We start from the raw sequence: 24,311 nt of genomic DNA, 5'->3' as shown, positions 1-24,311 counted from the left end.
GGAAAGGAAATGATGGCAATGCAGTTTGGTAAATTTTAATAGGGTAGTATAGGGTTTAGTGGGGATAGAAGAGTGGGATACTCAACTCAGGTTTGAAGCTAGATAAAAGTTTTCTTTGGAGGGAATCTGTGAGAAACTGCTATATGAAAGAGTGAGAAGTTAAATACGTTGGGTTTTGAATGAGTGGGGTGGAAGATGAGATAACTTTGGAGAGACAGTCAGTGCTATAAGGGTCTTGTATGCCTTTTTTGGGGGGAGGGGTACTTTATACTTAAGAGTGATAGACCAGTGTAGGAGATCGAAAAGAAAACGTTAGATTTTTTCACTGGGGGAAAACTTCCACATAAAAGAAAGTTGAAATAATATTACGTATGCCATCATACCTTTCTTATGTATTTGCCTATTTTTAACATTTTCTGCCTTTGCTCTTCTGTCTAGGGGTGTTTAGAAAGACAACTCTGGAAGGTGAGATTGGGAATCTAGTAAATCGCATTTTCATAATTTATGAGAGAAATAAATGGAAACCTAGGATAGAAGTGAATGAAGAGGTTAAATTTGAATGTTTTTGGAAGTGAAAATTAGTGTTAAATTGGATGTTTGGGGTGGGTGTGGGACAAGGTATGAGTGCTTGGACACAGATTTCTGGTTTGAGCATTTGAGTTGGGTGGGTGTGCTATTCCATCGGTAGAAAAAGTTTTAGGAGAAACTTTGTGGGGTGAATGAAGTTACGCACAAGATGGTTTGTGGTACCTTTAGGATATTTAAATGGAGATTTTGCCTGTGTAGTATAAAAAAGTTAATAGCATGAGTTAATAGCACCTGATGCCAGATTCCTTGGAATAGCTTCCCATCTTTGCTATTTCACTAGACATGCAATGTTGGGGAGATTGTGGCACTTTTTATGCCTGTTTTCACTTTTGTAAGTTGTACATGATCTTACGAGTTTTCTTCAGTAAATGCTCAGGAATTTTGATAGAGGATGGATATCCTGAATTTGCTCCTGAGATGAAGCTTTGCTAGGGAGCTGTATAGAGAACGACAGATAGGATTTCTAAGAGCTTGATTATAGTAATGGACCCTATTGCTAATATGGAGAAAGGAGAATAAAGGTAAATGTCAAATAATGATGTAATAATGCTGTGAGTAACTGAAAGAATGCCATAGAAAGTTATGGTCAAGATATTTTATCTTAATCAAATTGTCAGAATAGTTCCAGTGATGGTGATGGCAAGGCCCAGAACATTGCTCTGGGAATTGGTCCCAGAAGTAGAAAGTGGATGTGAAGGATAAGAAATATGCGTAAGTGAAGGCGCTGGAAGGGATCATGCTCAGCGAAATAAGCCAGAAAGAAAAAGAAAAATACCGGATGGTCTCACTCATAGCAGGAATCTAGAAAACTTAAATAAGGGACCAGGAAAAAGAATAACTATAAGAAAGTAAAAATCAAAATCAACAAACAACTATGAACCAGAGACATTCTATGGGGTTGGGGGGTGGGGAGGGGAGGGATTGGGGTCAAAATAAGGGGGTTGCAATTGTATGGGGAATATAAAAATAAAATTTATAATTTAAAAAAAACAAAGAACTTCAGAAGAGCTTTGTTGTCCGTGGGGAAATTGATGTTATCTAAGATAATGGTAGGATTTGAGGTGGAGATTATGCCCTAAATGATTTGTTTATACCCACAGCGGATTTTTCATGTTTCTGCAAAAGTGTTAATAAAAGGGTTATATAAAAATTACTTATTCAAAAGAATGTGTAAATACAAACTTCAAGTGGACATGTGCTTAACATTGTCATATTCTATCTCTAATCCATCTGACATTCTTTTTTCTTAGTACTGTTGATTAAGGCCCAGTAACCCAGATTCAGCACACAGAATAATTTGGGGGTTAAGATCAGAGAGTAGTCAAGGAAGAATTTCAGTGAAAGTTAGAAATGATAGTTAACAATCCTTACATTATAGGGTTTTTATAATTAAATATATTTTCATTGAATAATAATATTTCTAGAAGTTTCAGTCCCATGAATTACTTCTATGATTATTAAGTTTGAAGAAGGATTAAAGAGTTTTCAGTGGGTAAATTGATGTCATTTGGTTTTGGTTCTCATTGTATGAACTTCGGTAAGTACACGTTTTTTTCAATGTTAATTACAAGTGTATCTTGAACTGTATTTAGTTTATTTGACTCACTTTTGTGGTGGTTTTGGGGTAAAAAAATGGATAAAGGAAAAGTGTTAAATACTTGTAAAGCTGTCAGTTGATTAATCTCTTTATTCTTTTAAAAGAAGTTTTTTACTGATTTAGAAATAAAATACAAGATAACAGTAGAGTTAGCGATGTAGTTGATATTATAAGGAGCATTGTAGGTAGAAGGAAGAGAAAGAAGAAAACTGAATAAGTATTCTACTTTCTAAACTACTGACATTTATTCCTGTTTCTGGGTTTTTATTTTCTCTGGTTAAATTTTTAATGGAAAAATAGCCATTTATTTAAAATTTATACTTAGATTTGAAAAAAATCTCTGTAACCTTAAAAGGTGTAAGGGATTTTACTAAACATCTAAAGTTAGGCTTTTATTGAGAATAACTTTTAGAATCTGTGTAGAAACCTATAGTTTGTGTTATAGCCAAACTTGATTTTTTTCTTTCCCCTCCCCTTCCTGAGATTAACCTAGTGCCTCGTTTTTTAATTGCAGTGATGTTAACTTCTGGACTCTTCATGACCTCTTGGTTCTTACTATAACTATAAAATGAAAACAAAGTTTGAAATACAAAGCTGTAGTTCTCATAAAACTTAGTTTCATATAATGAATTTAATGGGATGTCTTTGTATAAACCAAACCACACATCACAATGTGATCGTAATGCTGATCCTTTTCAAGGATTTTTGTGTGTGTGTGTGGGGGGGGGGGCCTCGCTGGCAGCCGGGAGCGAACCGGCACTGCGGAGGCCCTCGAGGATGTTTTGATGTGTGTCTAGTACTTGTTTTTCTGACACATTTCTTTACTCCATCTGTTATGAAACCTGCTTTTTCAATGTTGTATATCATTTGGCCCCAGTGCATCACTTGCATGTTAGGTTTCCTCTGTTCTTAATGGTATACAGCAATTAAAGTAGTCCTATTTTAAGTCTGGTCTTTGTATGCAGTATATGTGAACATACAAAGGATTGAAAATATGCTCATATTACATGTTTTTAGATTAACATTAAAATGAAAGCAGAGTATGAAAGTTTTCATGGAGGACCTGAGAATCTGATAGAATATGTCCTGGGTTTGAGAAACACTATCACAATTTTCCCATACTTTTTGTAATTCACAGTATTGGAATGATGAGACACTTGATACCATGGAATACTGGAAGCCTGAGCATGTACTTTATAGTAACTTTTGTTTTTTTAATTTGCTGTTTTTTAATCTAAATTATCTTACTCTGCCCAATTTGGGGGGAGGGAGGCAACTTTTAGCCCAGTTTTAAATAGGCTATACTTATACCTTGATACCCGGATTTACCTTGCTCTATAGTCCTTAATAAATCTTCCTCTTAAAAAGAATGTTTTGATTGTAAAAGAAATACATGTTCATGGTAAAGAAATTCAGCAGTATAGAGTGCTAGAATTTATCCCTAGTTCTACTTTCCAGAGTTGAGCATGTTAACTAGTTTCTACCTTTTACCAGTGTATGTGTACTATAATTCTGTTTCTTGCTATCAGTTTGTTGAGCCCTGGTGTGATTACATGGTTCTGGAATATATGTGTTAATTTTAGTATCCATGAGATGAATATTCAAAGTTAGCTTGATTTGTTACAAGAGAAAACAAATGTGAGTAAACAAAAACAAGAAAAATAAACTTGAGATAAAGATTTGAGAAATTTCATATAAAACACAGTTATTTAAAGAGGTCTTTTTCTGTATGTAAGTGCTCATGCTAATTAAGGGAGACAATAGTTTCCTTAACATTATGTATACTCTTTAGTCATTGCCCATTTTTGCTGCCTCAAGGTGAAGATGTGGAAAAAGTTTTGGATGAATGGAAGGAATATAAAATGGGAGTACCAACATACGGTGCAATTATTCTTGATGAGACACTTGAAAATGTGAGTGTAATAAAATAAAAGATTTCTAGTGAAATGGTGACGCCCGTTAATTTTTACCCTTCTAATAAAATGCATGTGATTATCAATAAAATGTTATTTCTGTAATGTTCTGAATTGAGGTTTTATTTTTATTTATTTATTTTTAAAGAATTTTTTTTTTTTAATTTATTTATACAAGCACTGGGTACAGTCAGAAGCGCCGGAGGGTGAGAGAATTCACCAGAGCCAGAGCGGGGAGCAGAGCAGGCAGAAGGACCGAAGTACACTGCTGAGGGGAGCAGTAGGCGGCAGGGGAGGTCTGTGCGCCATATGGGACCCTCACCCGGTGGCTGGGGATTGAACCGGTGCTGCAGAGGCTGCAGGCAGCTTCGCAACCCAGCGCTCAACCGCTGTGCCACCGGGGAGGCCCCCCTGAATTGAGGTTTTAAAATGTACTTAGATTTTTATTGCTAGAAGTCTAACTTTTGTATATTTATTGAAAAATTAATGTTTTGATTCTACATTTGGGTTTAATATTTTGTACTTGTTGGTATGACTTATTCTAAAAAAAAGAATAAACTAATTGCTGAAGAAATATTTTTAAATAGGCAGAGACCTTTCTTCACACTAGTAGTGGTATATTCAGATTCATGGAAGATACTTTAACCAGGTATTTTATAATAAATTATCAGTGATAACAATTACCTGAATAAGACTAAGACTAAGAATAAGAATAGCTCCATAGAAAGGAGCATGGGAAAGAAGGGTGAGGTTTATTTTCACATTTTTACCCCTGCTTATTTTGTAGGTATTACTGGTTCAGGGTTACCTAGCAAAGTCAGGCTGGGGATTTCCAAAAGGAAAAGTAAATAAAGAAGAAGCGCCACATGATTGTGCTGCTAGAGAGGTGAGTTATTGTAATTTGAAACAATAATATTTGATTAATTTTTGCTCTAAGTGTTTTTGTTGTTGTTTTAGCTATGTAGACCTGTTTTTTGGATAGTCTAATTCTCTATACAGAAGCATAAAATAATCTCTTTTATAATTGTTGACTGTATTTTATTTGCCTCTTATTTCCATTTTCTTTCATTGTCCCATTTTCTATTCTAGCACTTCTAACTCCTTTTCTCATATTGCCTACCTTTCCTTTTAGAATTGGATTTGCAATTGATAAAACATTTTGTGTATTAAACCTTTGTTTTTTGCTTATAATACTGGCTTCCAAACATTTGCACAATTTGAACATTTCAAAGTCATTTAGTTTTATTAGTCATAACCCAGTCTAGCCTCCCACTGCAAATACTCTTTAATTTTAATTTTTTTTTAAAAAAAGATTTATTTATTTTATACAAGAACCGTGGTACAGGCCAGATGCGCCGGAGGGTGAGAGGATTCACCAGAGACAGAGTGGGGAACAGAACAGGCAGACTGACGAAATACACTGCTGAGGGGAGCATAGGGCGAGACAGGAGAGGTCTGCTGCGCCATGTGGGACCCTCACCCGTCTGGCCGGGATTGAACCGGTACTGCGGAGGCTGCGGACAGCTTTACAGCGCGGCGTGGTCAACCACCTGTGCCACCAGGGGAGGCCCTCTTTAGTTTAGTTCTTTAAGGATTGAAACTCCCTCCGCATCCTCAATTTATCTTTCCTTATTTTCAGTTGAAAGGATTTATTATTTGTCCCCTGAATTTGATTTGTTTCAGCCTCTAAACTTATGTTATTTCTCTACCTGAAAAGTACCTTCTTTGTACTGCCTGTTCAAATCCTATCTAGGTACCTTTCTAGACCCAGCTCAAATTATCTTTTTTCTCTGAAGGTCATCATTAACTAGCTCTGTAAATAGGATATGAGTTTCCTATTTATAAAATTGTTTCAGGCCCCTGACCCAATAGAATTGAGTCCTTTGACCCCCGAAGAGAAAGTACCAGAGAGCAGCAGGCTGCACTTAAGCTTAAGAGAGTATAAAGGAGGCAATCCAAGGACAGGACTCTAGGTTGACTCTGAGGGGAGTCCACACCAATTTTACTCAGTCTTCAAAGATCTTAGGTCCTTCTTTGAGGCCATCTCTGTTCTCTGTGGCGTGTACATGTCTGAGTGTGCATAATTCCAGAGGTTACATGGTGATATCATGGGTGCTTGTAAACTTGACCATAAGCTTTAAATAAGCTCATGGACACAATGCATGGGTGGAAAGATGTGCAAATTAGAACAAAGGGGGCATAGACAGTGATTACAGAAAAAATACAGTCTCTCTGGTGTCCATTATATCTTATCAGTCCAGGGACCTGCTGAGGGTTTGTAACAGGGTGGTCCCAGGAAAGGGGGAGGTTCCCTGCCCCACCCAAGGAAGGGTGGAGCTGAGCAGGAAGAGGAGAAGCTGCAGAAGAGACTGAGGAAGGAAGCAGGATGGAGCCAGAAGGAGACCTGGAGGAGGCGCATGGAGCCTAGAGACATGTGAAGAAACTGCGCTTGTCTTTTGGTCGTGGACTGGGTGACACAGATGTGGGTGAGACCCGTGGGGAGGTGACCATGGCAGCTTTTATCTGGATGTTGATTTTGCTCTTTTCCTTAACACCCAGGCATACATTTGCTAATTAAAACACCACTGCTCCACAGTTGGCTTGCAAAACCCATCAGACACAGGGCAGGAAGTAGTCAAAGACAAAGCAACATACCACTGAAGAACCATTATTGCCTTTAGAAATGCTAATGAGACAGCAGAGATTACAAAAAGAAAGAAAAAAAAAGTTCCAAGTGGTCTCAGACGCCATCTTTGATCTGGCCACATGGTCCAATGTACTGCCTAATCTTTTGAGTAAAACTGGCACAGAACAATTTCCACAAAATCAAATGTCTTAGCAAGTCACTACAAACAAATTACATACAGACACACAGATCTTAAAATCGACATATGAAACAAACACACCGGAGAAACCAAAAATCACATTTGCGCTTATGGTAGCCAGTGCCATAGGGAAGCCCAATTTCCCCATGGGGCTGACTAACCACGGATGGCTCTGTCCTAAATCACGTTGGACGCCAAATCTGTTATAGGACAGGGAGAGGGGCAGCCCAAGCCCCACAAACCTGCCTATACTAAATGGGTTCTGCCATCCGCCGCATCAACACAAAACATATGACACTTTAATGGGAAGGATCTTTAATAAAAACTAGGAAACAATACAGGTGAGGCAAAGAGTCTAGTTTCTAAATAAAGCACCCAAAGTTACCCGTCCCCTCGTGGGTAAAAGTCCATCCATATGGGATCGGCCCAGAACAAGGCCCCAAAGTCTACCACAAGTCTAAAACATCTTCCAGTGGGAACCCACAGAAAAGGGTCACAAACAACCAGACAAGCCCGGAAGGAAAAGAGCAAAATCAACATCCAAATAAAAGCTGCCATGGTCACCTCCCCACGGGTCTCACCCACATCTGTGTCACCCAGTCCACGACCAAAAGACAAGCGCAGTTTCTTCACATGTCTCTAGGCTCCATGCGCCTCCTCCAGGTCTCCTTCTGGCTCCATCCTGCTTCCTTCCTCAGTCTCTTCTGCAGCTTCTCCTCTTCCTGCTCAGCTCCACCCTTCCTTGGGTGGGGCAGGGAACCTCCCCCTTTCCTGGGACCACCCTGTTACAGGTTGGCGACTGGTCTGATTTGTTCCTGCCTCCACTGTTCCACACACCCTATTTCAAACTGAGGGTTCGAATGGATACTTTCTAAAAATCATTTTTTAAAATTCTGTTTATTTTAAAATCTGTCAGTTCTAGCCCACAGTAGTGTCTGAATTTTAATAGCATTTCTCTTTTTCACTTAACATTAATTATATAGCATCTTCTAATAGATTACAGATTGTATTCTCTTATCAATTCATTATCTTTTTCCTTGACATTTGGGAAGATGAGCTAGAGGAATAAGTGGAAAGTGAACTAGCTAAAACGTTGATTTTTGTTCCCATGTGTTTCTGCTATGTGTCATTCACTATTATGTGTCACACTGGTCACTTAATCTGTAAGATATATAAATTGTCACTCGTGGGCTCAATAACTAAAAGTATTATGTTTGATTATTTTATAATTGCAAGTAATATCTTTCAAATCTAAGGTGGTAGTGACTTCAGAGATATTTTTGAGATGATTATTTGGACTTTGTGGCATATTTGAGTTGGTGCCTTACTGCTCTTAGGCAGCATTGTTTACTGGTTGGCTTAAGTTTGGGTGTAATCTATTAGTGAAGGCTAATAATTAAAATTCTTATAAACCACTAGTGGTTATTTTCTTTGGTTGAGGATTTAAAAAGATTTAAAATGCTGGTTTTTAATTTCAGCATGGAGCAGCTTATCTAACAAGTATTTGCAATAGCTTATAGACAAAACCATTATTTACATGTGAAGGAAGTTTTATGCACACTACTTAAAATTGAAAGCCTTTTAGGGAACAGGTGAGGAATTGCCATTTCCTCTGAGATCTTTTCCTTTCAGTAGATGTCAGGGATGAAACAGAGCATTTTAAGGTCTTCCCTTTTATGTCCTCAAACTTTGTAACCCTCTTGCTCCTAAGAAAGAACAATATAGGAACCATTGCATCTTAAATTAGAGGTATTAACCTACTAGTTAGACTAGTCCTGTAACAGTGAGATAGTTGTCCAGGTCCGGGAAAGACATTGTGTTATCTGGAATAGTAGAAATTTAGGCTACATTGGGTAAGACTGGCTGTCTCTGCAGTTGGGTCTTCTTGGGGGAAATTGAAGGAAATCAAATACCTAACTTGTGAACTAAAGAAGTAGACCAGACCCAGGGGATTTGCTTGCATCTACCACTGGAACCCACCTTTGATGAGTTTAATACACCTCATTGTAAAGAGTCAGAATAATGCAGAAAGGGGCCAAGGGAAAGAGGGAATTTGGAAAACTCCAACCTGTGAGCCAAGCATGTATAATTTTCACTTACTTGTTATCTGTTCGGGGATACTAAAATAAAAGGTGTGTGTGTTGTGTGGTACTAATTTCAGTAGTTTACCATAATTTGTAAGAAAGTAAATGGGATGGATTTCTTAGGACATGGGTTGTGAGAGAATAGAACGTGAATCAAAGGATCTGAAGACAGTCTTGTACGTGGGATATAATCATTTTGGAGGTTATCACCATTAATAGATGAGGAACTGAAACAAGGCAGTTTATACTATTGAAGCATGGTGACCTGAGATAAGCAGCCTGAGGATCTTAGTAACAACCTTTTGTTCAGTTCCTGGTATGCAATGTATTTCCTGATATGAGTCTTCCTTCATATTAGATTATATACCGCCTTGAGACAGAATGGACCTGGGTGGGGGGTTCCCATGACTACTGACCCTTTACTCACTGCTTGGTATGCAGCTATGCATCTTACCTCTTTGTATGTAGCCACGTCATATCTGACCATGTACAGCTGCCAGTGAAAACCCACCTGAAACTGTTAGGGGGAAATGATGTCCTGAGTTAATCCCATACAGGCTTTGTGGACCCCACCCTCACTCCAGACTAAAGCCATCAAGACTCTGGGAAAGACAAATCCCATCACCACCAAGGGAGGGTGGCTGGGACCTGAGGGTGGAGTTGGGCAGCCAGGTTGGATATAAAAAACCAAACACGTGGGCCTTGGGCGCTCTCTGGCTCGCGATTGCTCGCCTCCTGGCTTCACCGCTCCTGGCTGGCTGCCAACTCTGAGAGCGCCATTTTGGGATTCCTGATCGGCGGATCGGGTAGGACTCATTTAAAACTTTGTCTCCCACTTTTCTCCCAGAGCTGTACATTTCCTCATTTCCCCTTCCCTTGTAAATAAACCTTTTATTAACCTTTCACGTGTGCCTGCAGTAGAGCATTGATGAGTCCTTTTAAGCACGTGGGTGAGGACCCACAGTCAGGCACCCCGTTTTATATCGGGGTTGCTCTACAACAAAACCTTGTAGAAACTGACAGTGTATATAAACCCCTGACTTTCTATAGATGGGGCTCCGCCTTGGGAAGCGAATGGTGCATTAAACCTTCTTGTTAGCCCTGGTGTCCAAGTTGCCTTTGTGCCATATAACACTGTGTCCAAGGTTACATAGTAAACAACAAGCAAACCTGGGAGTCAGGCGCTGGAGTGCACATAGTAGTTTATGACTACTACAATATAGGCATGTGAATAGTATTTATAAATGGGTATTTCTAAACACACATGTGCAGACACAGATGAAAGCAGAAGTAATCTGTGATTTTATTTATTTTCTAATGACAGTTGCTGTTCTGATTTGGATCAGCAGGAAATTATTATTTCTGTTTTGAGTTTTTGTCTTGCTCCGAGGGAACTATATATAATCCCTTAATTTTAAGGAACGATATTCCTCTAATTTTAGGGAAAACATTTTATCTTTATAAGAATTAATTCTGACTTCTAACATCTGTTTCAAATAGCATCCTTGCCGCGGACCAGCACAGCAGTAGACGATGAGGCCACCTCAGGGTTGAGAGAAGCGTGCAGTGCAGGGTGGTCAGGGCGTCGGTGAAAGAAATGACAAACAGACACACTTCAAGAGTGAAAATCTGAGTGTAATTTTCTTTGAGTTTGTGACCAGTATATATATGTTTTCCAAAGGCACAGGGACAATGAATATCAATGAAATCAGCTTGCTCATGGGCTCAGTCTATCACCATCAGGGAGGTGATCTACATAACAAGCAATGACTTTTATAGAAGAAAGGAGGAAGTTTAGAAAGACAAATAAGGGATTAAAGTTTGTAGTTCTAGAAAGATAGGATAAGATTTTTAGTGGTTCCTGGTGGTCGTTATCTTTTGATAAGTTTCTGCATTTTCAGGGAACTTCCGCTGTACTTCCTCTGCTTCGGGGGTGTTATGCTGTTCTCCCCCTGCGCGCTGGTTGCCCAGCCGGACCTAGGGACGGTTAACCCTAAAGGTCACTGCAGGGGGAGGTGCAGCACATCCTCTTCTAACTGTTCAAGGACCTTGTCAATAAAGACTTAAGTGGCTATAAATTTTTGGAGTAGGGTTTTTGAAGACAAATATTTTGACTTATTTCTCAGTTTTAAATGACTAACTCACTTACCTTTGTCTTAAAGACAACAATTTGGGGGTTAGGATGGAGAGTTGCTATATTGGTTCACTCAGAATGCCATAACAAAAGTCCACAGACTGATGACTTAACAGAAATTTCTCACAGTTCTCAAGGCTGAGAGGCCAAGATCAATCCCTGGAGAGGACTTACCCTGACTTGCAGAAGGCTACCCTCTTTTCTCCCTATGTGCTTTTCCTCTTCCTATTATAGGGGTACCAGTCCTATTTTGATTAGAACACCCCTTGCCCCCTGTGATCTCATTTAACTTTTGTCTCACAGGCCCTGTCTTAAAATATAGTTGTATTGGGGGCTACACATTCAGTGTATGGCTTTTGGAGAAAGACAATTCAGTTCATAGTGCAACAGGGTGGTCCCCAGGAAAGGGGGAGGTTCCCTGCCCCACCCAAGGGAGGGTGGAGCTGAGCAGCAAGAGAAGAAGCTGCAGGAAGAGACGGAGGAAGGAAGCAGGATGGAGCAAGGAGACTTGGAGGAGGCGCATGGAGCCTAGAGACACGTGAAAAAACTGCGCTTGTCCTTTGGTCGTGGACGGGGTGACACAGATGTGGGTGAGACCCGTGGGGAGGTGACAATGGCAGCTTTTATCTTGATGTTGATTTTGCTCTTTTCCTTCCGGGCTTGTCTGGTTGTTTGTGACCCATTTCTGTGGGTCCCCACTGGAAGATGCTTTAGACTTGTGGCAGGCTTTGGGGCCTTGTTCTGGGCCAATCCCATATGGATGGACTTTTACCCACGAGGGGATGGGTAACTTTGGGTGCTTCATTTAGAAACTAGACTTTTTGCCTTACCTGTGTTGTTTCCTAGTTTAATTAAAGTTCCTTCCCATTAAAGTCTCATATGTTTTGTGTTGATGCGGCGGATGGCAGAACCCATTTAGAATAGGCAGGTTTGCGGGGTTTGGGCTGCCCCTCTCCCTGTCCTATAACAGATTTGGCGCCCAACGTGGGGCGCCAAGCTGTTATAGAGCAACCCCGATATTAAACGGGTTCCTGGCTGTGGGTCCTCACCCGCGCGCTTTAAAGGGACTTATGAATACTCTACTACAGACACACGCAAAAGGGTTAATAAAAGGTTTATTTACAAGAGAAAAAGAAATAAGGAAAATGTACAACTCAGGGAGAAAATAGGGAAATAAAGTCTTTAATGCGTCCTACCCGATCCGACGACCTGGAAACCCCAAAGTCACTCTCAGAGCTAGACGGACGCCGCGAGCTGGCCGAGGGCCCCAAAATGGAGAGAGCCCCCAAAGCCCACGTGTCTGCCTTTTGTATCCACCTGGCTGCTTAACCCCACCCTCAGGTCCCAGCCACCTTCCCTTTGGTGGTGATGGGATTTGGAGTTCCCAGTGTCTTTGGCTTTGACCTGGGGTGGGGGTGGAGTCCACAAAGCCTGTATGGAATTTGCTTTGGGGCAGCCTTTTCCCCCTAACACTGGGGTGGGGGTGGAGTCCACAAAGCCTGTATGGAATTAGCTTTGGGACTGCCTTTTCCCCCTAACAATAGTAGTTGCCATTTTTAAAGATTTTATTTATTTCCCTTTGCATAGAACTGGAGGGTAAGCCAGAGTTGTGGGGAATGAGGGGATTCACCAGGATAGAGTGGGGAGCAGAATAGGTGGATACACTTGAGCGGAGCAGCAGGTGAAACGAGAGATCTGCTGTGCCATGTAGGTTAGCTCCCTGTCTGAGGATACAACTCAGGTCTTGAAGGTGGTAGTGCTGAGACTTAATCTCTTGGCCACCAGGAAGGCCCAGTTATTGCCATTTTCAGTGATGAAAGTGTAAACTAGCAGCCCCAGAGTTGCAATGTTTCTGTCTGCCACTTGGTGGTACTGCAGTATAACAAAAGCAGTGCCATGGGGGGGGGTGGAGCTTACTATTAAAGCTGAATAATTTTGGAATAAATTAGGGACACAATGTCCCTTTACTCTGAACCACTCCTACATGTAACTTTTAGGAACAGGAAAATTCTCTTATATATCACGGTGTAGTTGTCAAAAATAGGGAAGTTAACATTGAGGGATGGTGTTATCTAATGGACAGTTTATATTCAGATTTACTAATTACCACATTATGGTCCTTTTAACAGCAGTTTCTGCCCCTCCCCCATCCAGGATCCTGTCCAGCCTCCTGAATTGTATTTACATTTAATTATTGTATCTCTTCAGTCTCCTTTAATCTGAGACAATTCTTCCTTATTTTATTAAGCATGAATGAATTCACTTAGATCTTATTTGTAACACAAGTACAAGCTCTGCTCACATGGAACATAGATCATAAACAATTTACTTTTAGCATAGTGTTTCTAATATATGGATTTACATGATTAGGTGTTTATCTTATTTTTTGTTTTAAGGTACTATTCAAAGAAAGATGCTAGAGCAAATACTAAAAATAGAACTAAGAATCATACACATTTTCAGCTTTTTTGGTTGAAGAAGAGACATAAGGTACATTCCTCTTAGCATTTATTCAGTTTTACATATGTGTATACTTCTGAAACTACCACCTAGATCAAGATACAGAACATTTCCAGCACCTAAGATTTTTTCCCTAGCCTTTTGCAATAAATACCCATTTTCACCCCCACTTTCTAGAGGGAACCATTATTTTGACTTCTGTAAACAATGTTTTTACCTTTTCTTGAAACTTCTATGAATGGGATTTTGCAGTAGGCACTGTTAGTATTTTGTGTCTTTGGCTTATTTGTAATGTCCATGAGATTCATCTATATTATAGTGTATTAGTAATAGTATTCCAGTGTACATTTATATCAGAGTTCTTTATCCGTTCTCTCTCTGTGTTGCATTATGTCCACTATTTGGGTATTATGAATAAAACTGCTGTCACTATTCTTGTAAATGCCCTTTGAGGTAAATAAGCCCGTTTTCTCTGAGTGGATTTGTTGAGTGACACAGAAGGTACATACCTACTGCACTGTAAACTGGTTGTACCAGTTTACATTCCCACCACCTATATATGGGCGTTCTTTCTAGTTGTCCTGGTCTACATATAGAATTACCAATTTTAAGAAATTTAGCTATCCTGATGGAAATGTAATGGTATGTCACAAGTTTGTAATATGCTTTTTCCTGAAATGTTTTGATATTGAGTACATTGTCACATTCATATTAGCAATCTGAATATCCTCTTTTATTAAGTACCAACTTAAATGTTACACTTTTTTTTTTTTTTTTACTGTCAGGTTGCTTGGCTTATTTGATACATAGGATTTTTTAATATATTCTAAATTTAATTCTAATGTGAATACCTTCTGGTTTATGTCTTAATGGAGTCTTTTTGGTGAAGAGAAACAATTTATCATTGGTGGGTAAACTTTTAGGTAAGCCAATCTTAATTGTTATATATCTAATAGCTAATCAATAAAGATTGATTTATAATAAAATACATTTATTTTTAAGTTTTTTATTAAAGTAACATTGGCTTACATTTTTTTTTAAATTTATGCATACAAGAGCTGGGGTACAGGCCAGAGATGTGGGGGCGGGGGGGGGGTGTTGAGAGGTTTCACCAGAAACAGAGTTGGGTACAGAACAGGCAGATTGACTGAAGTACACTGCTGAGGGGAGCAGCCGGCAAGACAGGAGTGGTCTGCTGTGACATGTGGGTTGCTCCCTGGCTGGCTGGGGATCGAACTCATGCTGCAGAGGCTGCAGATTGCTTCATAGTGTGGTGCTTAACCCCTTGCGCCACCAAGGAGGCCCTGGCTTACATTATTAATGGTATTTTGGAAATACAGGACCCCCCTTCTCTTCCCCACTCCAGGTATCCCCATTGTAGTGCACCCAACACCAAATCACATATGGTCTTCCACATATAGTCCTTTGTGCTTCCTCTTTGCTTTCACCCCCTCACTCCCTCCCCATCTGAATGCTTCAGCTTTCAAGTGTTAGTCAAAAATGGTTTCAAACTCTGTCTTAAGATAGAGTGGACCTAGTTTCAAAGAAAAGGAAGGCCAGGGCTTTGAACTTGGATTCATTTTCACATAGTGTATACATCAGTTATAAGATAGACCTACATGGTTGGTCTACCTACCTATCTTTCATTGCATTGTCTTATATATGTAAATGTTAAGTTTTGGGGGAGTGGGCAGACATGTAACTTTCACCACGGAGCCTTCAGAAATATCCTAGATTTTATACATTTGAATGTCAGTGACAATCTCTACAGTAGACTGTTTATATGTGTACCTATAACACCTTATATGAAGAAACATAGAATAAGGATGCTTTCTTTTTATTATCACATATGTCTTTCTGTACCCAGCCTGAAATTTTCAGAACAAGTGATGCCTCCCCTTTTCTATATGCCATATAGCAATTTTCACATGTGTATATTTACCTCATTTTTAAATGGAAACAAATGGCTTAGAATAGTTACTAGTATAAGGATATGGTGACAAAAATGAGTTAGGTGTGGGGCTCACACACTGTATACATGCCTGAGATGCCCCATTATTATGAGGATGGTAGAAAAATGTATTAGAGCTCACAGAGAATGACAATAAAGGAATGGGTACAAGTAGCTTCATCTTACCTGTATGTTGCGAGAGATTCAGGGCTGTGCAGTGTTTTAGTGTCTTTTGTCCCACTAATTGGGTAGGTAATGCTGAAGCTAGAGGAAGGGAAGAAGTCCATTATAAAATATCTACAGTGGGGCCCTCCAGTGGGGGCACAAGGAGTTAAGCACAGCACTGTGAAGCTATCCGCAGCCTCTACAGCGCCAGTTTGATCCTTGGCAGGCCAGGGAGCTTACCCACATGGTACAGCAGACCTCTCCTGTCTCGTCTGAGGCTCCCCTCAGCAGTGAATTTCAGTCAGTCTACCTGTTCTGTTTCCCACTCCGTCTCTGGTGAATCCTTTCACCGCCCGCACCTCTGGCCTGTGCTCCAGTTCTTGTATGCATAAATACATAAATCTTTAAAAAAAAAATCTACAGTGGTTTCTCATCACTGAGAATCCACATTTTTTTTTTATTTGGGGGGTGAAGTAGGGGAGGACTTTGTCAAAGATTAATACAAATGTTACTGGGAAAATTTAAAGGCTAGAAGAGACCAGTTGTTAGGTAAAACACAATGTTAATCAGATTAAGCATGGTTTCTTTGGTTGGGCAGGGGTGAAGGGTGAAGGTAACATTCTGTGATTTATATGCTTTCATTTCCTCCTTCCTCCAGTCCTTGAGCCACTGCTGAAGGCAGCTTTAGAACCATTAATCCATTTCAGTTTTCAGTTCTTCTGCACCTATAATCACTCTCCTCCTCCCCTGCCCATCTGGGGCTGTAACTGGAATCTGGACACTTAATTGTTAACCACAATTCATTTTTCACTTTTGCAGAATAGCTTTTTTTGTGTAATACCTTTATTAGTCTCTAGCTTGTATATATATTTATGGATCTTGTGGGTAAAATCTACCTACACGTGGTTTCTAGATCTACTTCCCACAGATTAGGAGCCTCTGAAGTAATTCTAACTCAGATACGTTATGTGTAAAGGAGGGTTTCCCCATACCAACAAGCAGTTTTCAAATACTAGCAGGGCGTTTCACAGTTCAACTCAATTCTGACACCATCCAGATTTAGCATCAGATTCCATTCCAGAGTCCACTTCAGATACCAATTGCAAGTCCTCTAGGTTGTCTCTATCTTATCTATCACTTGTGCTTCTGACAGACTGGCTATAGATTGGAGGTTCCAACCACTCCCTGCTTAAGTTTTATTAATTTGCTGGAGCAACTGACAGGAGTCTAGAAGCATTTTACTTACTAGATTATTATTTAAGGACATAATATTATAAAAGGAATACCTCAGGAGCAGCCAGATGGAAGAGATTTTTACACACATAGGGGAAAGGTATGATGCTTCCAGATTGGAAACTTCCTGAACCCCATCCTTTTGGGTTTTTATGGAGGCCCAGCAAGCATGTGGCTTATTGAATCATTAGTCTTTAGTTGTAGAGCTCTATCTCCAGCCCATCTCCCTGCCCCAGAGGCATGTATAAAGGAACTTGGAATTTCCAACCATTTGGGAGTCCCCCAGAATCACTTCATTAACATAGCAAAAGATATCTTTGAGGCTTTAATCACATAGGAAATTTCAAGAACTCTGTCAGGAAGGGGAATGAAGACCAAGTAAATATATACTATAATTATCATTATAATACATTTTCAGTTAGGTGAAGAAAATTAGGCTCAGATATATAAAGAGTTTTGACCGTAGTGATAAGGTTTCAGTAGAGGAAGAGCTCTAGAACTAGGCCCTGGAGTATTTGGACTTCCTACATAGTGTTTTCATGCCTTGAATTGCCTGGTTATTTTTGAATTTTCACCGTTGAACTAGACCATTTTTAATAACTGAAGGTCTAACAGCAATCACTGAAAACCACCATCAAAATTTGTTACTTCCAGGTCTTTGAAGAAACTGGTTTTGATATCAAAGATTATATTTGTAAGGATGATTACATTGAACTTCGAATCAATGACCAGCTTGCTCGTTTATACATCATTCCAGGAATTCCAAAAGACACAAAGTTTAACCCAAAAACTAGAAGAGAAATTCGGGTATGTAACAAATTGGAATTATGTTTAAGTTGTGCTGGATAAGTATCTCAGTTGAATAATGTATAAAACTGCTTTTAGAAATTTATCGATAATAGCTAACTGGATTGTTTCCTTCTTTTAGAACATTGAATGGTTCTCTATTGAGAAGTTGCCTTGTCATAGAAATGATATGACCCCAAAATCCAAACTTGGTTTGGCACCTAACAAATTTTTTATGGCCATTCCTTTTATCAGGTATGTTGATATATCTTGAAATATAGAACTAACCTTCATGCTTCTAATAGTCACCTTTTTAATGTTGCCCAGTTTTATGATTTTTTACTCTTCTGTAGACCTTTAAGGGATTGGCTTTCCCGAAGATTTGGAGATTCCTCAGACAGTGATAATGGATTTTCCTCAGCTGGTAGCACACCTGCTAAACCAACTGTGGAAAAATTAAGGTAAAGAAACCCTGTATTCATAGGAGTCTAACTTTCTGTTAGTTTTTAATGAAGTGGAATTTTGCTTCTAAAGTTGATGGTACTGTTTTGTTAATGGTCTTGTAGATAATACAGGTTTTATTTTTTATTTTTTATTATTTTTTTTTTTTAATGAAGCCATTTTTATTTTATTTTTTTTTTTTTTTTTGGTGGGACCCTCACCCGTGGCTGGGGATCAAACTGGCGCTGCAGAGGCTGCGGGCAGCCTCATAACCCAGCGCTCAACCGCTGCGCCACCAGGGGAGGCCCGATAATACAGGTTTTAAAGGGTTTTTGATGAGCTGCAAAGGTTAGGTGGGGTTGGAAAAGTGCTTCAGGCATATTGTATAATAGTATATAAAAGAGGATGCCTACTTTTTGGATGGAGTAGATGGAACATCTGGAAAAGAAATCGTGTGCCATTATACAGTTACTTCTCTATTCTCATATCCTATTAGAGATAATTTAGTTTCTGAAGATAGCTGAATAGTGGGAATATTGAAATTTATTTTTTTGTGAAGGGGAAATGTGATGCTGATGTATAATTTGTTCAGAAAGAGAGCTGTGCATGAAAACTTGGGCTTGCTTTCCCCCCCCCACCCCCTTGGCATAGATTGTGTATTCTAAAGAGTGACTTACATGAACTCTTTAGTAAATAATTTTGTTAAATAAACATGTTTGTAATCAGTTTACTAGATAGAACTTAACCTCTGTTAGCTTCAGAAAGTTATTTTTAATATCTTCACTATATGTACTGTTAACTTATTCTTGGTGCTTTGAAAATTAAACAATAGAAGTAAACCAATCAATATTTTTAAAATACATAGAAAGTATTCTATTTTAGTGGGGTTTTATGAGGATAAAGAGCTTAGGCGAAATGCCCTCAGAGTAGTTACTATGTTTCACAATCTGTGATTATGACCAAAAAAATATATACTAACAGGTATAGAAAAAGTAGATAGGAATATAGTGAGGATTGTAAGTGAATAGACGTTAACTAAAAAGTTAGGAAATAGTGACAGTGTTAGGGGAAGCATTGTATGAATGTTTGATAGGATTTATCCACCACTGTGTGTGGTATGGTTCTCAAGATGCTTAGTCCTAGGGTTTGTAGTTCTGGAAAGTGGCATTAGGAGATAATAAAACAGTACTAAATTTCGGGTTTCTTGGGGAGTGTACTATATATTTTTATTACATTACATGTGATGATATATTGGTGGAAATACCTGAATTTTACCTAGAAAAAGGGTGTAGAGACTGCAGTTATATTATAATTTGAAAATGCCAATGGGGAAGAACTGAGATACTCATAAATCATCTTACATATAATACAGTTCTTGAGCTCACTCTGGACTGTATTATACATGTAAACGGTACTATAGAATGGAAAATAGTGCTTCATTGTAAACTGCATTTTCATGTTATCTTGTACAAATTCTTTGCAATAAGAATTTGAGACTTGATGTTTATATAATTTGCTCATCTGTTTTCTTTGGCCCCTTTATCTTTTCCTTTAGAATATAGCTTAAATTTTTCAGTTCCTCCAGCAAGAATGGATTTCATAACTACCTGTGTAGAAACAGTACTAAATTCAGAATATCCTATTAAGAAATGAAGTTTTCAATTTATTAAGAAGGAAAACCTGCTTACATTTCTTTTCATTAATTTTAGAAAGAATTCTTTTTTCAAATTTTTAAAAGTGTAATCACTTATATGGAAAAGATAGTGAGGATAATTTAGAAAAGTTTTGGATTAAAAATAACATTACGGATTCATTCAAGAAGTTGCGAACAAAGAAACTTCTAGGGATATAGCAGTAGACAAAGCAAACTAGATTCCCTTCCCTGGTAGAACTTAGAGAGAAAATAAATAAGAAAATAAAATTTCTAGTCTATAAGATAAGTAAGGTGTTAGAAGAAATGTAAGTGAAAATATTCTGATCTGATTTTTATTTTTTAAATTTCGGTGTAGTCGAACCAAATTCCGCCACAGTCAACAATTATTTCCTGAAGGTTCTCCTGGTGACCAGTGGGTAAAGCACAGGCAGCCATTGCAGCAAAAGACATATAATAATCATTCTGAAATGTCCGACCTTTTAAAAGCAAAGGTGAGTGATACACATTTAAAATTTTTCAGAATTTCAGATCATTTGACTTTGAACTGCATCTAAATTGAGGAATTGCAGATTAGCATATAGTGCTCTGAATTCTTGACCTCCTGTATTCATGACTTATAATTTGAGCAGGATTGAGACTATAACTTTTTTTTTTTTTAATAATAAATTTTATTTTTATATTCCCCCATACAATTGCAAACGCCCCATTCTGACCCCAATCCTTCCCCTCCCGCCCCCCACCCCCCAAAAAGTGTCTCTGGTTCATAGTTTTTTGTTGATTTTGATTTTCACTTTCTTATATTCATTTTCCTGGTCCCTTATTTAAGTTTTCTAGATTCCTGCTATGAGTGAGACCATCCGGTATTTTTCTTTTTCTTTTTGGCTTATTTCGCTGAGCATGATCCCTTCCAGCGCCATCCATGTTGCTGCAAACTGCATGTGTTTATCTTTTTTGAATGCTGAGTAATATTCCATGGTATATATGTACCACATCTTCTTGATCCAGTCATCTATTTTTGGGCATTTGGGTTGTTTCCAAAGCTTAGCTATTGTAAACTGTGCTGCTATAAACATAGGGGTGCAGGTGCTCTTTGGAATTGATGTTTCTGTTTCCTTTGGGTAAATCCCTAGGAGTGGAATTGCTGGATCATATGGAAGCTCTATGTTTAGTAAGTCCAGAAATCTCCACACAGCTCTCCATAGTGGTTGGACCAGTTTGCACTCCCACCAACAGTGCAGAAGAGTTCCTTTTTCTCCACACCCTCGCCAACATTTGTTGTTGCTAGTTTTTTTAATATGTGCCATTCTCACTGGTGTGAGATGGTATCTCATGGTATTTTTGATTTGCATTTCCCTGATTACAAGTGATGTTGAACATTTTTTCATATGTCTGTTGGCCATTTGCATTTCCTCTTCAGAGAAGTTTCTTTTTAGCTCTTCTGCCCATTTTTTGACTGGATTATTTTCTTTGTTGTTGCTGAGTCTCATCAGCTCTTTGCAGATTTTTGTGATCAGTCCTTTATCATTAGTGTTGGGTGCAAAAATGTTCTCCCAGTTGGTGGGGTTTCTCTTTGTTTTTGTTATTGTGAGACTATAACTTTTATTGCGTGGTGTAATCCGGTGTAATGAGTAATTTTGGGATATATACTACCAGTGAAAGGTTGCATTACTGTGTGGTATTCTAATGTGTGTTTATACCACTATTTATGTTCCACACTTAATGGATTCTTACAAACAATACTGCTATGAATATTTCTGAACATGCCTTTTGATGTCCATACACAGTTCTTTGGAGTATATATAATTAACAACAGACATGTTGGGTCAGCTGTGCCTATGTTCTTGAGTATATACAAAATGCTTGAGTATTTTCTCAAGTAATTTATATCTCGCAAATATGAGTCCAAGTTGTTTCACATCCTTGCTAATCCTTGGTTTTTATTACTTTACATGTATTTATTACTTTAATCATCTCTTTGGTTACCACTCTTCTTTCTTTTTCTTTATTAAAAAAATTTGCTAATCAAAATTATAACTTTTGTGTGTCACAGGACACGAATCAAAAGAGTGAAAAGACAACCCACAAAATGGGAGAAAATACTTGCAAATCACATATCTGATTATGGGTTAGTACTTAGAATATTTAAACCATTTCTACAACAAAAAAATCCACTTAAATGGTCCTGAGAAAAAAGGAAAGGGGGTATCACAGCACCTGATTGTAAGCTATATTATGAAGTGATAGTACTAAAAAAAAATATGGTGTTGGCACAAAAAGAAATAGCCCAGAAATAAATCCACATATATATTTATTTACAATACAATAAGCATGACCGCATACTGGGGAAAGGAGGATCTCTTTAGTGAATGGTGTTGGGAAAGTGGAAAGGTCATGTGTAAACAAAGTTGGCTCACTGTCTAACCACCTACAGAAAAATAAATTTAAATGGATTAAAAATGTCGATATTCAGACCTACTGTAATGAGATACATAGAAAAAAGCATTGGTGATGTGTTTTATGGCAGATAACAGCGATGTCTTTGGGGACCTGACCTTTAAAGGCAAGGGAAATAAAAGCAAAAAGCAATTGGGACTAACTCAGATTAAAAAGTTTTCACAAAGTGAAAGAAAATATAAGTATATTAAAAAGATATTTTACTGAATGGGAGAAAATATGTACATATTACATAATCAGCAAGATATAGTACAAGCTCATATAATTCAACAGTAGGAAAAAAAAATAATAAATTGGTAGCAGATCTGGAGAGACAGTTCACCAAAGAGAATATCCAGAAGTCCATTAGATACTTGGAAAAATGTTCATCCTTCCCTCCAATATGAGAGATGCAGGTTATATCCACAATGAGATGACATCTCACACACACGAGAATGGCTCATATTAAAAAGACTTCTAACAATGAGTACTGGAGTGGGTATAGATACAGTGGAACCTTGTTAACACAGTTGACCCAACAGTTTCACTCTAGGACAACTATGCAAAGAATATAAAAACCATCAACTTGAAAAATCACATGCTTTATAGTTTTTGTTGTAATATTATTTATAATAGCTTAGGATATAAAAACAAATGCCCACTGATAGAAGATTATATCAAGAATACAGTAGTATATCTGAACAGTGAAGTACTTTCCAGCCATAGCATAACATGAAATATGCCATTTGCAACAAAATCAAAGGAGTTTGAGGGAAGTATGTGGAATAAAGCAAATCAGAAGGACAAATATTGGACATTTATGTAGTGGATGATTTGCGAATGTAAAATACTTATAAAAACTAGTGGTAATTAATAAATGAAGTGAGATTTCTGAGGTTTAGAGGCAAGGGGAAGGAATAAAAGGTCAAGGGGGATATAAACATAGTGATGGGGGAAAAAGGAAAAAGCAATTTATTGGTTAAATTACTTGACATTTCTCCAAAGAAGGCATACAAAATGGCCAGTAAGACATAAAGATGCTCAACACCATTGGCTATTAGAGAAATACATTCAAAAAGCACGAGATACCATTTTATACCCTTTGATGGCTGTAATTAAAAAAATAAATAAAAGGATACTGAAAGGTTTTGACAAGGATGTGGAAAAATTGGAACCCTTGTGTGACGCTGGTGGCAATGTAAAATGATACAGCTGTTGTGGAAAATAGTTTGGTTGTTCCTCAAAAGTTGAATGTAGAATTACCTTATTACCTAGCAACCCAGAAAAATTGAAGACAGGACAAATAACTTATAGGGTAACTTTCATAGCAGCATTATCCACATTAGCCAAAAGGTAGAAATAACAACCTACATGCTATCAGCAGATTAATGGATAAACAAAATGTGGTATGAGAATGGAATATTACTCGCTCTTAAATAGTAGTGAAATTTTGACACATGCAACAACATTTATGAACGTTAAAATCTTTATGCTAAGTAAAAGGACATATGTTGTATGATTCCACTTATCATGAGGTACCTAAAATAGAGAAATTCATAAAGACAGAAAAACTTGAGGTTAACAGGAGCTGAGTGATGGGGAAAGAGGGACTTCCTATTAATGGGTACAAAGTTTCTGTTTGGGATGACAAAGTTCTGGAGTTGGGTCATGGTTGCATAACATTGTGACCATGCGTATTCCCCCTGAATTGTACAGTTAAAAAGTGGTTAAAGTGGAGTCATTGGTTCAGTTCCCAAGATGCTTCATAGCTGCATTAAAAAATGTTTGGGCCCCAACTCTGCCCAAGTTTACCATGAGATTTGGGTAAGAATGGTTGTGTTGGGATGATGGATTTCATCGTTTATTAAATGAGGAGCACTAATAAAAGAAGGAAAGTTTTGAGAGCTTCCAACCGTGCTCCTAAAATAAAGCAGATGAAACGTCAGCCTGTATATAAATTTTACCATGCTGTCTTAGATGGGAACATGGAATGTCACTATTCAATTGTAAGGACATTTCCTTCATGGCATGAATAAATGTCCCTGTA

The 24,311-nt window shown here is 38.3% G+C and overlaps 1 protein-coding gene across 1 annotated transcript in view; it reads left to right on the top strand.

Annotated features, from left to right (window-relative positions):
• The window catches only part of DCP2 (decapping mRNA 2), a 72,007-nt gene that overhangs the window by 22,757 nt on the left and 24,939 nt on the right, over positions 1–24,311 (top strand). The window contains exons 3-8 of the mRNA XM_037530796.2: positions 3,971–4,098; positions 4,886–4,984; positions 17,605–17,757; positions 17,879–17,991; positions 18,090–18,197; positions 20,187–20,322. Of these exons, the coding sequence (XP_037386693.1) occupies positions 3,971–4,098; positions 4,886–4,984; positions 17,605–17,757; positions 17,879–17,991; positions 18,090–18,197; positions 20,187–20,322 (737 nt within the window). The remainder of the gene's footprint in view (positions 1–3,970; positions 4,099–4,885; positions 4,985–17,604; positions 17,758–17,878; positions 17,992–18,089; positions 18,198–20,186; positions 20,323–24,311) is intronic.

The sequence above is a fragment of the Talpa occidentalis genome, unplaced genomic scaffold (genome assembly GCF_014898055.3).
Source record: "Talpa occidentalis isolate TD23 unplaced genomic scaffold, MPIMG_talOcc4v2.1 talOcc4.6, whole genome shotgun sequence".
NCBI classification, from domain to species: Eukaryota; Metazoa; Chordata; class Mammalia; order Eulipotyphla; family Talpidae; genus Talpa; species Talpa occidentalis.
This window is presented reverse-complemented; position numbering and strand designations above follow the sequence as displayed.